At 45.8% G+C, this 15646-nt stretch overlaps 1 protein-coding gene across 1 annotated transcript in view; it reads left to right on the forward strand.

Annotated features, from left to right (window-relative positions):
• Nucleotides 1–15646, forward strand: part of LOC121578917 (dedicator of cytokinesis protein 1) — a 172598-nt gene that overhangs the window by 10202 nt on the left and 146750 nt on the right. Inside the window, 2 exon segments of the mRNA XM_045207649.1 lie at nucleotides 7277–7378; nucleotides 12324–12418. Coding sequence (XP_045063584.1) covers nucleotides 7277–7378; nucleotides 12324–12418 — 197 coding nt within the window.

The raw sequence follows: 15646 nt of genomic DNA on the forward strand, positions 1-15646 counted from the left end.
GAGCAGCTTCAGTCAGCCAGGTAGTCTCTATAGCCCTTCCCTCTTGAGACAGAGCAGCTTCAGTCAGCCAGGTAGTCTCTATAGCCCTTCCCTCTTGTAAGACAGTACAACTTCAGTCAGCCAGGTAGTCTCTATAGCCCTTCCCTCTTGTAAGACAGAGCAGCTTCAGTCAGCCAGGTAGTCTCTATAGCCCTTCCCTCTTGAGACAGAGCAGCTTCAGTCAGCCAGGTAGTCTCTATAGCCCTTCCCTCTTGTAAGACAGAGCAGCTTCAGTCAGCCAGGTAGTCTCTATAGCCCTTCCCTCTTGAGACAGAGCAGCTTCAGTCAGCCAGGTAGTCTCTATAGCCCTTCCCTCTTGTAAGACAGTACAACTTCAGTCAGCCAGGTAGTCTCTATAGCCCTTCCCTCTTGTAAGACAGTACAACTTCAGTCAGCCTGGTAGTCTCTATAGCCCTTCCCTCTTGTAAGACAGTACAACTTCAGTCAGCCAGGTAGTCTCTATAGCCCTTCCCTCTTGAGACAGAGCAGCTTCAGTCAGCCTGGTAGTCTCTATAGCCCTTCCCTCTTGTAAGACAGTACAACTTCAGTCAGCCAGGTAGTCTCTATAGCCCTTCCCTCTTGTAAGACAGTACAACTTCAGTCAGCCAGGTAGTCTCTATAGCCCTTCCCTCTTGTAAGACAGTACAACTTCAGTCAGCCAGGTAGTCTCTATAGCCCTTCCCTCTTGAGACAGTACAACTTCAGTCAGCCAGGTAGTCTCTATAGCCCTTCCCTCTTGTAAGACAGTACAACTTCAGTCAGCCAGGTAGTCTCTATAGCCCTTCCCTCTTGTAAGACAGTACAACTTCAGTCAGCCTGGTAGTCTCTATAGCCCTTCCCTCTTGTAAGACAGTACAACTTCAGTCAGCCAGGTAGTCTCTATAGCCCTTCCCTCTTGTAAGACAGTACAACTTCAGTCAGCCAGGTAGTCTCTATAGCCCTTCCCTCTTGAGACAGAGCAGCTTCAGTCAGCCAGGTAGTCTCTATAGCCCTTCCCTCTTGTAAGACAGAGCAGCTTCAGTTAGCCAGGTAGTCTCTATAGCCCTTCCCTCTTGTAAGACAGTACAACTTCAGTCAGCCAGGTAGTCTCTATAGCCCTTCCCTCTTGTAAGACAGTACAACTTCAGTCAGCCTGGTAGTCTCTATAGCCCTTCCCTCTTGTAAGACAGTACAACTTCAGTCAGCCAGGTAGTCTCTATAGCCCTTCCCTCTTGTAAGACAGTACAACTTCAGTCAGCCAGGTAGTCTCTATAGCCCTTCCCTCTTGTAAGACAGAGCAGCTTCAGTCAGCCAGGTAGTCTCTATAGCCCTTCCCTCTTGTAAGACAGAGCAGCTTCAGTCAGCCAGGTAGTCTCTATAGCCCTTCCCTCTTGTAAGACAGTACAACTTCAGTCAGCCAGGTAGTCTCTATAGCCCTTCCCTCTTGTAAGACAGTACAACTTCAGTCAGCCAGGTAGTCTCTATAGCCCTTCCCTCTTGTAAGACAGTACAACTTCAGTCAGCCTGGTAGTCTCTATAGCCCTTCCCTCTTGTAAGACAGTACAACTTCAGTCAGCCAGGTAGTCTCTATAGCCCTTCCCTCTTGTAAGACAGTACAACTTCAGTCAGCCAGGTAGTCTCTATAGCCCTTCCCTCTTGTAAGACAGAGCAGCTTCAGTCAGCCAGGTAGTCTCTATAGCCCTTCCCTCTTGTAAGACAGTACAACTTCAGTCAGCCAGGTAGTCTCTATAGCCCTTCCCTCTTGTAAGACAGTACAACTTCAGTCAGCCAGGTAGTCTCTATAGCCCTTCCCTCTTGTAAGACAGTACAACTTCAGTCAGCCAGGTAGTCTCTATAGCCCTTCCCTCTTGTAAGACAGTACAACTTCAGTCAGCCAGGTAGTCTCTATAGCCCTTCCCTCTTGTAAGACAGAGCAGCTTCAGTCAGCCAGGTAGTCTCTATAGCCCTTCCCTCTTGTAAGACAGTACAACTTCAGTCAGCCAGGTAGTCTCTATAGCCCTTCCCTCTTGTAAGACAGTACAACTTCAGTCAGCCAGGTAGTCTCTATAGCCCTTCCCTCTTGTAAGACAGTACAACTTCAGTCAGCCAGGTAGTCTCTATAGCCCTTCCCTCTTGTAAGACAGTACAACTTCAGTCAGCCAGGTAGTCTCTATAGCCCTTCCCTCTTGTAAGACAGTACAACTTCAGTCAGCCAGGTAGTCTCTATAGCCCTTCCCTCTTGTAAGACAGTACAACTTCAGTCAGCCAGGTAGTCTCTATAGCCCTTCCCTCTTGTAAGACAGAGCAACTTCAGTCAGCCAGGTAGTCTCTATAGCCCTTCCCTCTTGAGACAGTACAACTTCAGTCAGCCAGGTAGTCTCTATAGCCCTTCCCTCTTGTAAGACAGTACAACTTCAGTCAGCCAGGTAGTCTCTATAGCCCTTCCCTCTTGTAAGACAGTACAACTTCAGTCAGCCAGGTAGTCTCTATAGCCCTTCCCTCTTGTAAGACAGAGCAGCTTCAGTCAGCCAGGTAGTCTCTATAGCCCTTCCCTCTTGTAAGACAGTACAACTTCAGTCAGCCAGGTAGTCTCTATAGCCCTTCCCTCTTGTAAGACAGTACAACTTCAGTCAGCCAGGTAGTCTCTATAGCCCTTCCCTCTTGTAAGACAGTACAACTTCAGTCAGCCAGGTAGTCTCTATAGCCCTTCCCTCTTGTAAGACAGTACAACTTCAGTCAGCCAGGTAGTCTCTATAGCCCTTCCCTCTTGTAAGACAGTACAACTTCAGTCAGCCAGGTAGTCTCTATAGCCCTTCCCTCTTGTAAGACAGTACAACTTCAGTCAGCCAGGTAGTCTCTATAGCCCTTCCCTCTTGTAAGACAGAGCAACTTCAGTCAGCCAGGTAGTCTCTATAGCCCTTCCCTCTTGAGACAGTACAACTTCAGTCAGCCAGGTAGTCTCTATAGCCCTTCCCTCTTGTAAGACAGTACAACTTCAGTCAGCCAGGTAGTCTCTATAGCCCTTCCCTCTTGTAAGACAGTACAACTTCAGTCAGCCAGGTAGTCTCTATAGCCCTTCCCTCTTGTAAGACAGTACAACTTCAGTCAGCCAGGTAGTCTCTATAGCCCTTCCCTCTTGAGACAGTACAACTTCAGTCAGCCAGGTAGTCTCTATAGCCCTTCCCTCTTGTAAGACAGAGCAGCTTCAGTCAGCCTGGTAGTCTCTATAGCCCTTCCCTCTTGTAAGACAGAGCAACTTCAGTCAGCCTGGTAGTCTCTATAGCCCTTCCCTCTTGTAAGACAGTACAACTTCAGTCAGCCTGGTAGTCTCTATAGCCCTTCCCTCTTGTAAGACAGTACAACTTCAGTCAGCCTGGTAGTCTCTATAGCCCTTCCCTCTTGTAAGACAGTACAACTTCAGTCAGCCAGGTAGTCTCTATAGCCCTTCCCTCTTGTAAGACAGTACAACTTCAGTCAGCCAGGTAGTCTCTATAGCCCTTCCCTCTTGTAAGACAGAGCAGCTTCAGTCAGCCAGGTAGTCTCTATAGCCCTTCCCTCTTGTAAGACAGTACAACTTCAGTCAGCCTGGTAGTCTCTATAGCCCTTCCCTCTTGTAAGACAGTACAACTTCAGTCAGCCAGGTAGTCTCTATAGCCCTTCCCTCTTGTAAGACAGTACAACTTCAGTCAGCCAGGTAGTCTCTATAGCCCTTCCCTCTTGTAAGACAGAGCAGCTTCAGTCAGCCAGGTAGTCTCTATAGCCCTTCCCTCTTGTAAGACAGTACAACTTCAGTCAGCCTGGTAGTCTCTATAGCCCTTCCCTCTTGTAAGACAGAGCAGCTTCAGTCAGCCAGGTAGTCTCTATAGCCCTTCCCTCTTGTAAGACAGTACAACTTCAGTCAGCCAGGTAGTCTCTATAGCCCTTCCCTCTTGTAAGACAGAGCAGCTTCAGTCAGCCAGGTAGTCTCTATAGCCCTTCCCTCTTGTAAGACAGTACAACTTCAGTCAGCCAGGTAGTCTCTATAGCCCTTCCCTCTTGTAAGACAGTACAACTTCAGTCAGCCAGGTAGTCTCTATAGCCCTTCCCTCTTGTAAGACAGTACAACTTCAGTCAGCCAGGTAGTCTCTATAGCCCTTCCCTCTTGTAAGACAGTACAACTTCAGTCAGCCAGGTAGTCTCTATAGCCCTTCCCTCTTGTAAGACAGTACAACTTCAGTCAGCCAGGTAGTCTCTATAGCCCTTCCCTCTTGAGACAGAGCAGCTTCAGTCAACCAGGTAGTCTCTATAGCCCTTCCCTCTTGTAAGACAGTACAACTTCAGTCAGCCAGGTAGTCTCTATAGCCCTTCCCTCTTGAGACAGAGCAGCTTCAGTCAGCCAGGTAGTCTCTATAGCCCTTCCCTCTTGTAAGACAGAGCAGCTTCAGTCAGCCAGGTAGTCTCTATAGCCCTTCCCTCTTGTAAGACAGTACAACTTCAGTCAGCCAGGTAGTCTCTATAGCCCTTCCCTCTTGTAAGACAGTACAACTTCAGTCAGCCAGGTAGTCTCTATAGCCCTTCCCTCTTGTAAGACAGTACAACTTCAGTCAGCCAGGTAGTCTCTATAGCCCTTCCCTCTTGTAAGACAGTACAACTTCAGTCAGCCAGGTAGTCTCTATAGCCCTTCCCTCTTGTAAGACAGTACAACTTCAGTCAGCCAGGTAGTCTCTATAGCCCTTCCCTCTTGTAAGACAGTACAACTTCAGTCAGCCAGGTAGTCTCTATAGCCCTTCCCTCTTGTAAGACAGTACAACTTCAGTCAGCCAGGTAGTCTCTATAGCCCTTCCCTCTTGTAAGACAGTACAACTTCAGTCAGCCAGGTAGTCTCTATAGCCCTTCCCTCTTGTAAGACAGTACAACTTCAGTCAGCCAGGTAGTCTCTATAGCCCTTCCCTCTTGTAAGACAGTACAACTTCAGTCAGCCAGGTAGTCTCTATAGCCCTTCCCTCTTGTAAGACAGTACAACTTCAGTCAGCCAGGTAGTCTCTATAGCCCTTCCCTCTTGTAAGACAGAGCAGCTTCAGTCAGCCAGGTAGTCTCTATAGCCCTTCCCTCTTGTAAGACAGAGCAGCTTCAGTCAGCCAGGTAGTCTCTATAGCCCTTCCCTCTTGTAAGACAGTACAACTTCAGTCAGCCAGGTAGTCTCTATAGCCCTTCCCTCTTGTAAGACAGTACAACTTCAGTCAGCCAGGTAGTCTCTATAGCCCTTCCCTCTTGTAAGACAACTCCTCCTCCGTTACTTTGAATCCTTAATGGTTTCTGTAGAAACACACCTCTCCCAGTGTCGACCGACAGAGAGAGATGTTCATTTTTCACTCCACTTTTTCCTTTCTCCAATCCGTCTCTCTTGACCCCCAGACACTTCAACACCAATCAGTTATATCACACCGTGCCAATGTCTCAAACACTCTCCTCGAACTCCTCTCTCAGCCCAGTTATCCATCAATGTCTCAGACACTGGCTGGGCCTTTCTCCCTGCCTCCCAGTCTCAGCCCAGCCTGGCTATAGGACCCATTCCAGGCCTGCCCCCCAGTCTCAGCTCAACAGGGTTATTAGCTAGCCCAGCCTCCCAGTCTCAGCCCAACAGGGTTATTAGCTAGCCCAGCCTCCCAGTCTCAGCCCAACAGGGTTATTAGCTAGCCCAGCCTCCCAGTCTCAGCTCAACAGGGTTATTAGCTAGCCCAGCCTCCCAGTCTCAGCTCAACAGGGTTATTAGCTAGCCCAGCCTCCCAGTCTCAGCTCAACAGGGTTATTAGCTAGCCCAGCCTCCCAGTCTCAGCTCAACAGGGTTATTAGCTAGCCCAGCCTCCCAGTCTCAGCTCAACAGGGTTATTAGCTAGCCCAGCCTCCCAGTCTCAGCCCAACAGGGTTATTAGCTAGCCCAGCCTCCCAGTCTCAGCTCAACAGGGTTATTAGCTAGCCCAGCCTCCCAGTCTCAGCTCAACAGGGTTATTAGCTAGCCCAGCCTCCCAGTCTCAGTTCAACAGGGTTATTAGCTAGCCCAGCCTCCCAGTCTCAGTTCAACAGGGTTATTAGCTAGCCCAGCCTCCCAGTCTCAGTTCAACAGGGTTATTAGCTAGCCCAGCCTCCCAGTCTCAGCTCAACAGGGTTATTAGCTAGCCCAGCCTCCCAGTCTCAGCTCAACAGGGTTATTAGCTAGCCCAGCCTCCCAGTCTCAGCTCAACAGGGTTATTAGCTAGCCCAGCCTCCCAGTCTCAGCTCAACAGGGTTATTAGCTAGCCCAGCCTCCCAGTCTCAGCTCAACAGGGTTATTAGCTAGCCCAGCCTCCCAGTCTCAGCTCAACAGGGTTATTAGCTAGCCCAGCCTCCCAGTCTCAGCTCAACAGGGTTATTAGCTAGCCCAGCCTCCCAGTCTCAGCTCAACAGGGTTATTAGCTAGCCCAGCCTCCCAGTCTCAGCTCAACAGGGTTATTAGCTAGCCCAGCCTCCCAGTCTCAGCTCAACAGGGTTATTAGCTAGCCCAGCCTCCCAGTCTCAGCTCAACAGGGTTGTTAGCTAGCCCAGCCTCCCAGTCTCAGCTCAACAGGGTTATTAGCTAGCCCAGCCTCCCAGTCTCAGCTCAACAGGGTTATTAGCTAGCCCAACCTCCCAGTCTCAGCTCAACAGGGTTATTAGCTAGCCCAGCCTCCCAGTCTCAGCTCAACAGGGTTATTAGCTAGCCCAGCCTCCCAGTCTCAGCTCAACAGGGTTATTAGCTAGCCCAACCTCCCAGTCTCAGCTCAACAGGGTTATTAGCTAGCCCAGCCTCCCAGTCTCAGCTCAACAGGGTTATTAGCTAGCCCAGCTCTGACTTGATAATATATATCATGTTCCTCCTCTCATCTGCTCCTGCTGCTTCTCAAGACAACAACAATAATTGAGCCATTACTTTTACTGGACACTAATTACAGTATGAACTATGTGTTTTGTATTGTGCATTGAATGTGTCCTTCTCTCTCTCTCTCTCTCTCTCTCTCTCTCTCTCTCTCTCTCTCTCTCTCTCTCTCTCTCTCTCTCTCTCTCTCTCTCTCTCTCTCTCTCTCTCTCTCTCTCTCTCTCTCTCTCTCTCTCTCTCTCTCTCTCTCTCTCTGTCTCTCTCTCTCTCTCTCTCTCTCTGTCTCTCTCTCTCTCTCTCTCTCTCTCTCTCTCTCTCTCTCTCTCTCTCTCTCTCTCTCTCTCTCTCTCTCTCTCTCTCTCTCTCTCTCTCTCTGTGTGTGTACAGGGCAGCTTCGTGGCCAGCATGACAGCTACACTGAGACAGATGGACGACTACCACTACACTCACCTGATCAACACCTTCGGCAAGATGAGGACAGACGTTGTGGTGAGTTGGAACGAGTATGGTTGTCTTTTGTAGTGAATCCACCCTCACTCATAGAAATATAATCTATAGAACGACCTTCCCCTTTCAAGTCCATGTCAATCTAGGCTATTTCTATGGCCTCTCTGTCTACCCATGCCAATTCAAGGATTCCGTTCAGCCTGCACTATCTGTCAAGATCTCATGTTATCACTGTTCTATCGCAGTTCTACTGTATCTTAATGATGTTATGACGTGTGTCACAATCAATGTCAACCTGTGGAGTCTCCATTATTGTAGTGGGAATACCAGAGTATCAAACTTAATTTGATGGATCCGTCATCGTTATGCAGATACTGATGCAGTTTTCATGTATTGGAATTCCCCCATTTCCTGACGTAGCTTGATATTGGATCTCGATTAGATTCAGCGTGGAACACTTCCTTGTTCTCCCCACTGTACATGGTACCCTGGATGATATGGTAGTGGAGTTTTATATCACTATGTAGATAATAGAGTAGGGTGCCATTATGGACACATCCTAGGTCTTCATCAGGAACAAACTATTTCCCTGAGGCCAACAACTGGAGAGAGGGATGCATCTCATTGTTATAGATTTTCCCTTCCGAATGATACTGGTCCCGGGAGCCATATTTCTCTAGTTTCCACGGCTGGATTACCTTTGATGCAGTATATTGGACTGTTCTGCTCAGAGAGAGAAGTAACCAGCTGGATTACTTTAATGCAGTATATTGATGTTTTCTCCTCAGAGACAGAAAAAGCCAAATCCATCAGTTTGCTTTCGCTTGATGTAGCAGATGAAGGTTAAATTAGCCCCTGGATTATAAACACATATTTACACTTCATCATGATGATAGATGCTGTATGGCTCTGATCAGTAGAGCTCTGTCAAATGTGCAGGTAGGCCTTTTAGATATATGAAGGAATTCCTGATACAAACTGCACACTCATGGGGTAACATGTAGAAATGACATACCTATACTTCTGTTTATGTAACTAATGTACATTAGCTATACCTACCATTTTGGAGTCATCCCAACATTCATAATTCTTAAAATTACAGATCAAAATTGATAGCTACATAAATTAAAGTATACCGTGATAGCTAGTTCAGTCTACTCTGCAGTGTTCATCCATGTAATTTACCATGATATCTAGTTCAGTCTACATGATATCTAGTTCAGTCTACTCTGCAGTGTTCAACCATGTAATTTACCGTGATATCTAGTTCAGTCTACTCTGCAGTGTTCATCCATGTAATTTCTGTATGGGACAGGTCATATGATTGAAGTCATCCTGATTTCCTTCCCCTCTGAATAATTTTTTTGAAACAATCCCTTTCCTGCCATCTTGTTGATCAGTAAATATACACTGCCTGTCTCTGAGAATCTGCTTCAAGCCCTGGTATGGCAAGCAATCACTGATAGAGAACCAGCCACATCTCACAACACTGCTGGGTTGACTGGGTCACAGACATGTATAGACCATCTATAGGGAGGACATGTATAGACCATCTATATGGAGGACATGTGAGGGAAAAAAGTTTTTGATCCCCTGCTGATTTTGTACGTTTGCCCACTGACAAAGACATGATCTGTCTATAATTTTAATGGTAGGTTTATTTGAACAGTGAGAGACAGAATAACAACAAAAAAATCCAGAAAAATGCATGTCAAAAATATTATAAATTGATTTGCATTTTAATGAGGGAAATAAGTATTTGACCCCTCTGCAAAACATGACTTAGTACTTGGTGGCAAAACCCTTGTTGGCAATCACAGAGGTCAGATGTTTCTTGTAGTTGGCCACCAGGTTTGCACTCCTCTTTGCAGATCTTCTCCAAGTCATTAAAGTTTCAAGGCTGACGTTTGGCAACTTGAACCTTCAGCTCCCTCCACAGATTTTCTATGGGATTAAGGTCTGGAGACTGGCTAGGCCACTCCAGGACCTTAATGTGCTTCTTCTTGAGCCACTCCTTTGTTGCCTTGGCCGTGTGTTTTGGGTCATTGTCATGCTGGAATACCCATCCATGACCCAAGATTTGACGGTACATGGCCCCGTCCATCATCCCTTTGATGCAGTGATGTTGTCCTGTCCCCTTAGTAGAAAAACACCCCCAAAGCATAATGTTTCCACCTCCATGTTTGAATGTGGGGATGGTGTTCTTGGGGTCATAGGCAGCATTCCTCCTCCTCCAAACACGGCGAGTTGAGTTGATGGCAAAGAGCTCGATTTTGGTCTCATCTGACCACAACACTTTCACCCAGTTCTCCTCTGAATCATTCAGATGTTCATTGGCAAACTTCAGACGGGCCTGTATATGTGCTTTCTTGAGCAGGGGGACCTTGCGGGCGCTGCAGGATTTCAGTCCTTCACGGCGTAGTGTGTTACCAATTGTTTTCTTGGTGACTATGGTCCCCGCTGCATTGAGATCATTGACAAGATCCTCCCGTGTAGTTCTGGGCTGATTCCTCACCGTTCTCATGATCATTGCAACTCCACGAGGTGGGATCTTGCATGGAGCACCAGGCCAAGGGAGATTGACAGTTATTTTGTGTTTCTTCCATTTGCGAATAATCGCACCAACTGTTGTCACCTTCTCACCAAGCTGCTTGGCGATGGTCTTGTAGCCCATTCCAGCCTTGTGTAGGTCTACAATCTTGTCCCTGACATCCTTGGAGAGTTATTTGGTCTTGGCCATGATGGAGAGTTTGGAATCTGATTGATTGATTGCTTCTGTGGACAGGTGTCTTTTATACAGGTAACAAGCTGAGATTAGGAGCACTCCCTTTAAGAGTGTGCTCCGAATCTCAGCTCGTTACCTGTATAAAAGACACCTGAGAGCCAGAAATCTTTCTGATTGAGAGGGGGTCAAATACTTATTTCACTCATTAAAATGCAAATCAATTTATAACATTTTTGACATGCGATTTTCTGGATTTTTTTGTTGTTATTCTGTCTCTCACTGTTCAAATAAACCTACCATTAAAATTATAGACTGATCATTTCTTTGTCAGTGGGCAAACGTACAAAATCAGCAGGGGATCAAATACTTTTTTTCCCTCACTGTATAGACCATCTATAGGGAGGACATGTATAGACCATCTATAGGGAGGACATGTATAGACCATCTATAGGGAGGACATGTATAGACCATCTATAGGGAGGACATGTATAGACCATCTATAGGGAGGACATGTATAGACCATCTATAGGGAGGACATGTATAGACCATCTATAGGGAGGACATGTATAGACCATCTATAGGGAGGACATGGATAGACCATCTATAGGGAGGACATGTATAGACCATCTATAGGGAGGACATGTATAGACCATCTATAGGGAGGACATGTATAGACCATCTATAGGGAGGACATGTATAGACCATCTATAGGGAGGACATGGATAGACCATCAATATTATACAGTGAGAAATTGATATGCTGTACCACAATATGTGTGGTTATATGTAGTCCTTCATGGATAGTGAGAGATTGATGTATAGTGGAGAAATATATAGATTGAACCTACTGTTGTCATAATGAGGTGATTATGTAATGGCTGATATAACGAGGCATTTATGTATTTAATGCGTACATTCCCTTACATAACAATAGTCTGGTTATAATCACATTGTGATCACATTGTAAATCTACCACACTTCCTGGTTGTTAGCATAGCCTATTATCTTAGAAGTTATAGTATCTTATTAGTTGATGTTATTATCTTACGTTCATTAATACATTAGTATGAATTAAGTAATTCTGAATTATGTATGAATTATTAATAATACTCTTAAATGATCGTATCTTATAAGTATCTTCTACATCTTGTACGTATCAGTCCATTGTGTTAGCCTGGTTAAACCAGATTCTGAACGTTGCACTCACCATTGTATAACCAGGCTAACATTGTTCCTCTACAAAGGAGGAAATGTATGAGTGTTTAAAGGCCCAGTGAAGTAAAAAAAAAAAGTGATTTTCCTGTGTTTTGGAATGATACTGTGAAATTGATGATAATGCCCTTTTAGTGTAAGAGCTGTTTGAAAAGACCACCTGAAATCTCAGCCTGTTTTTGGTGGGATGGAGCTTTGGCCTGTCTGGTGACATCACCATAGTTAATAGACCAAAAATAAAATGTTCCAAACCTCTGGGTCTATAAGCACCCTAACCTGACAGAACCAACTCACTCAGACCACTGGGTCTATAAGCACCCTAACCTGACAGAACCAACTCACTCAGACCACTGGGTCTATAAGCACCCCTAACCTGACAGAACCAACTCGCTCAGACCACTGGGTCTATAAGCACCCTAACCTGACAGAACCAACTCACTCAGACCACTGGGTCTATAAGCACCCTAACCTGACAGAACCAACTCACTCAGACCACTGGGTCTATAAGCACCCTAACCTGACAGAACCAACTCACTCAGACCACTGGGTCTATAAGCACCCTAACCTGACAGAACCAACTCACTCAGACCACTGGGTCTATAAGCACCCTAACCCGACAGAACCAACTCACTCAGACCACTGGGTCTATAAGCACCCTAACCTGACAGAACCAACTCGCTCAGACCACTGGGTCTATAAGCACCCTAACCTGACAGAACCAACTCACTCAGACCACTGGGTCTATAAGCACCCTAACCCGACAGAACCAATTTGAAGCCATGTTTCTCCTTTCCTCTGGGTCTATAACCTTAACCATCTTAACGGTTCATTCCAGATTGTTCCTCTGATCTTTTCCCGGCCTGAGAATAGCAGGCTTCATCGCTAATGCTGTCTCTCTCTGTCTCTCTCTCTCTCTCTCTCTCTGTCTCTCTCTCTCTCTCTCTCTCTGTCTCTCTCTCTCTCTGTCTCTCTCTGTCTCTCTCGCTCTCTCTCACGCTCTCTCTCACTCTCTCTCTCTCTCTCGCTCTCTCTCTCTCTGTCTCTCTCATAGGATTTCCTGATGGAAACATTTATCATGTTCAAGGACCTCATTGGGAAGAATGTCTACCCTGGCGACTGGGTCATCATGAACATGATGCAGAATAAGTGAGTACTGTACAGGGACAGCATGGCTGTACACACACACAGAGCATGCACACACACACACACAGAGCGTGCACACACACACACACAGAGCGTGCACACACACACACACACACACACACATACACACACATCTCACCATAGGGATGCTTTGATCTCCTCCCTTTGCCGTTGTTGCCTAGGAACGGCAGTCTGAATCAGGAGTGAGGAAGGGAAGGATTTTTTTCTCTCCCTTGCAAATATCTCCAAACTGCCTCAGACTCCACACGGCCTCAGACTCCACACGGCCTCAGACTCCACACGGCCTCAGACTCCACACGGCCTCAGACTCCACACGGCCTCAGACTCCACACGGCCTCAGACTCCACACGGCCTCAGACTCCACACGGCCTCAGACTCCACACGGCCTCAGACTCCACACGGCCTCAGAGTTGCACTGCAAACAGATGAGGTGTGAGGGATGAGGCAAACAATAGCATGAATGATTGATATCTGGGTTTGTTTGGGCAGTTTTAACAGTTGGCTAATCCCCATAGTTCCTCTCCTCCTCTGATCGCCCTCATCTCTTTACGTTGTAGCTGGTTGGAACGTTTTTTTTTTTTATTCACTCCTCTTCACCAACTCTCACCCACGTTTGTCTGGTAAAGAAAAAAAATAACGGAATTAAGTGTGGTTTTGAAGTGAAGTTCTAAGTCACTGTAAAGGTGTTGTTTGTTTTGATGTAGTTGTCAGACCAAAGAGAAAGAACTAAGAAACAGTTTTAGGACTTAAAAAAAAAAAAATGCTCATGAATATCCAATTTTAAAACGCTCACGATGAACATGGCATGTGCACTCACACTTTGCGTATGAGCCAGTATGTACAGTATTTTCACTCAGAACACCTTTCTGTGTCTGTCTATAGATCCATAACATACCACTAGGTTACAGTGTCTGTCTATAGATCCGTAACATACCACTAGGTTACAGTGTCTGTCTATAGATCCATAACATACCACTAGGTTACAGTGTCTGTCTATAGATCCGTAACATACCACTAGGTTACAGTGTCTGTCTATAGATCCATAACATACCACTAGGTTACAGTGTCTGTCTATAGATCCGTAACATACCACTAGGTTACAGTGTCTGTCTATAGATCCGTAACATACCACTAGGTTACAGTGTCTGTCTATAGATCCGTAACATACCACTAGGTTACTGTGTCTGTCTATAGATCCATAACATACCACTAGGTTACAGTGTCTGTCTATAGATCCATAACATACCACTAGGTTACAGTGTCTGTCTATAGATCCATAACATACCACTAGGTTACAGTGTCTGTCTATAGATCCGTAACATACCACTAGGTTACAGTGTCTGTCTATAGATCCGTAACATACCACTAGGTTACAGTGTCTGTCTATAGATCCATAACATACCACTAGGTTACAGTGGGGGGATATGCTATTAGTTCATACAAACGCATTGAATAACAGATTCACTACATGGAACAACAGATAGTCCCCCCCAAAAAATCTAAAGTAAGTTTGTCCTGAAGTGTCTGTCCTATATCTGAGAGATATAAGAAAGATCAGGAAACATTATATATATATATATATTTATATATATATATATATATATATATATATATATATATATATATCTGCTAAATGATGTAAATGTAAATGTAAGTATATATGGAGACTGTTTAGTCCCAAAAATAATGGGGTTAAATATATGTAAAATATATATATATAGCGATATAGTTTGGCTGTACCGACTTCAGTCGAGTCCCGTGACGTTTGTGGGGGTCGTAGAGCGATATGGTTTGGCTGTACCAACTTCAGACGAGTCCCGTGGGGGTCGTAGAGCGATATGGTTTGGCTGTACCGACTTCAGACGAGTCCCGTGACGCTTGTGGGGGTCGTCGAGCGATATGGTTTGTAGGCCAGAGCGTTCGGACGCTACAGACGATTTAGTGAGAAGACCGATTTACGGGATGTCTCATGGTCTGACAAACACCGCTCTAGCGCTGTCAGATTTCACCTCAGATGTGGAAGTGCGATATCAGCAGATGTGGAGGATTGAGATGCATCCAATGCAAAAAAATAACCAAAAAACATGTCTCTAGCTTAAACTGATAGATTTTTATGGGGATTATTTTATTTGCTAATTAGATTTCCACAGGGGCACAGACATCGACTATAGGGGGTTAACATCATGAAGCCTGTCAGTCTGGGGTTAACATCATGAAGCCTGTCAGTCTGGGGTTAACATCATGAAGCCTGTCAGTCTGGGGTTAACATCATGAAGCCTGTCAGTCTGGGTTCAACATCATGTGGTCCTCTGTAGCTCAGCTGGTAGAGCACGGCGCTTGTAACGCCAGGGTAGTGGGTTCGATCCCCGGGACCACCCATACGTAAAAAATGTATGCGCACATGACTGTAAGTCGCTTTGGATAAAAGCGTCTGCTAAATGGCTTATTATATTATATTATTATGAAGCCTGACAGTCTGTCTGGCCTTATGTTACAAACACTATCAGATTGTATCTCATAATGAATTTAACCTTATGAGCCTGCAACACAGGCCCCCATGCAAGCCTGAATATGTGGTCCTTGGAGCCGGATAGGAACATTTCAATCTGACTCTTGAGTACCTAATGTGTCAGACTGACGTCAGCTCGTCGTGAAGTGTAAGATGTGGTTGAGTTTGGGTTAGTATACACATTGTAAAAAGATCCTCAAGGCCAGTATCGTTACAATCAACCACGGTGTAGCTGCCCTGTCAGTGCAGTAGCAACAGTCCTACACAACACCGTTTCTCTCTGGTCGACCCCTGTTTCTATCCTTTCCTGTGACAGAGACATATTTATTTATTCTGTAGGCAGGTGGTCAGCTGTTTTCAGGTCGTTCAATTGTTGTTTCAAATCTGTTTAAACTTTTGCCGTCTCATTGCGTTTACACTTCAGCTGATTCTGAATAAGGCACCTGTTCGGGTTGGCTGACAGATTAAGAAACCATTTTCCCATTTGTTTCTGTTGCTGTCTGTCGTGTGTGTGTGGGTGTTTTTGCAGTCATCCCAATGGGTTTTCTTTGATTGTGTGTGTGTGTGTGTGTGTGTGGTAGCTTAGGGGTGGCAGGTAGCTTAGTGGTTAAGAGCGTTGTGCCAGTAACCGAAAGGTCGCTGGTTCTAATCCCCGAGCCGACTAGGTGAAACATCTGTCGATGTGCCCTTGAGCAAGGCAC

Source organism: Coregonus clupeaformis, chromosome 26, assembly GCF_020615455.1.
Source record: "Coregonus clupeaformis isolate EN_2021a chromosome 26, ASM2061545v1, whole genome shotgun sequence".
NCBI lineage: Eukaryota > Metazoa > Chordata > Actinopteri > Salmoniformes > Salmonidae > Coregonus > Coregonus clupeaformis.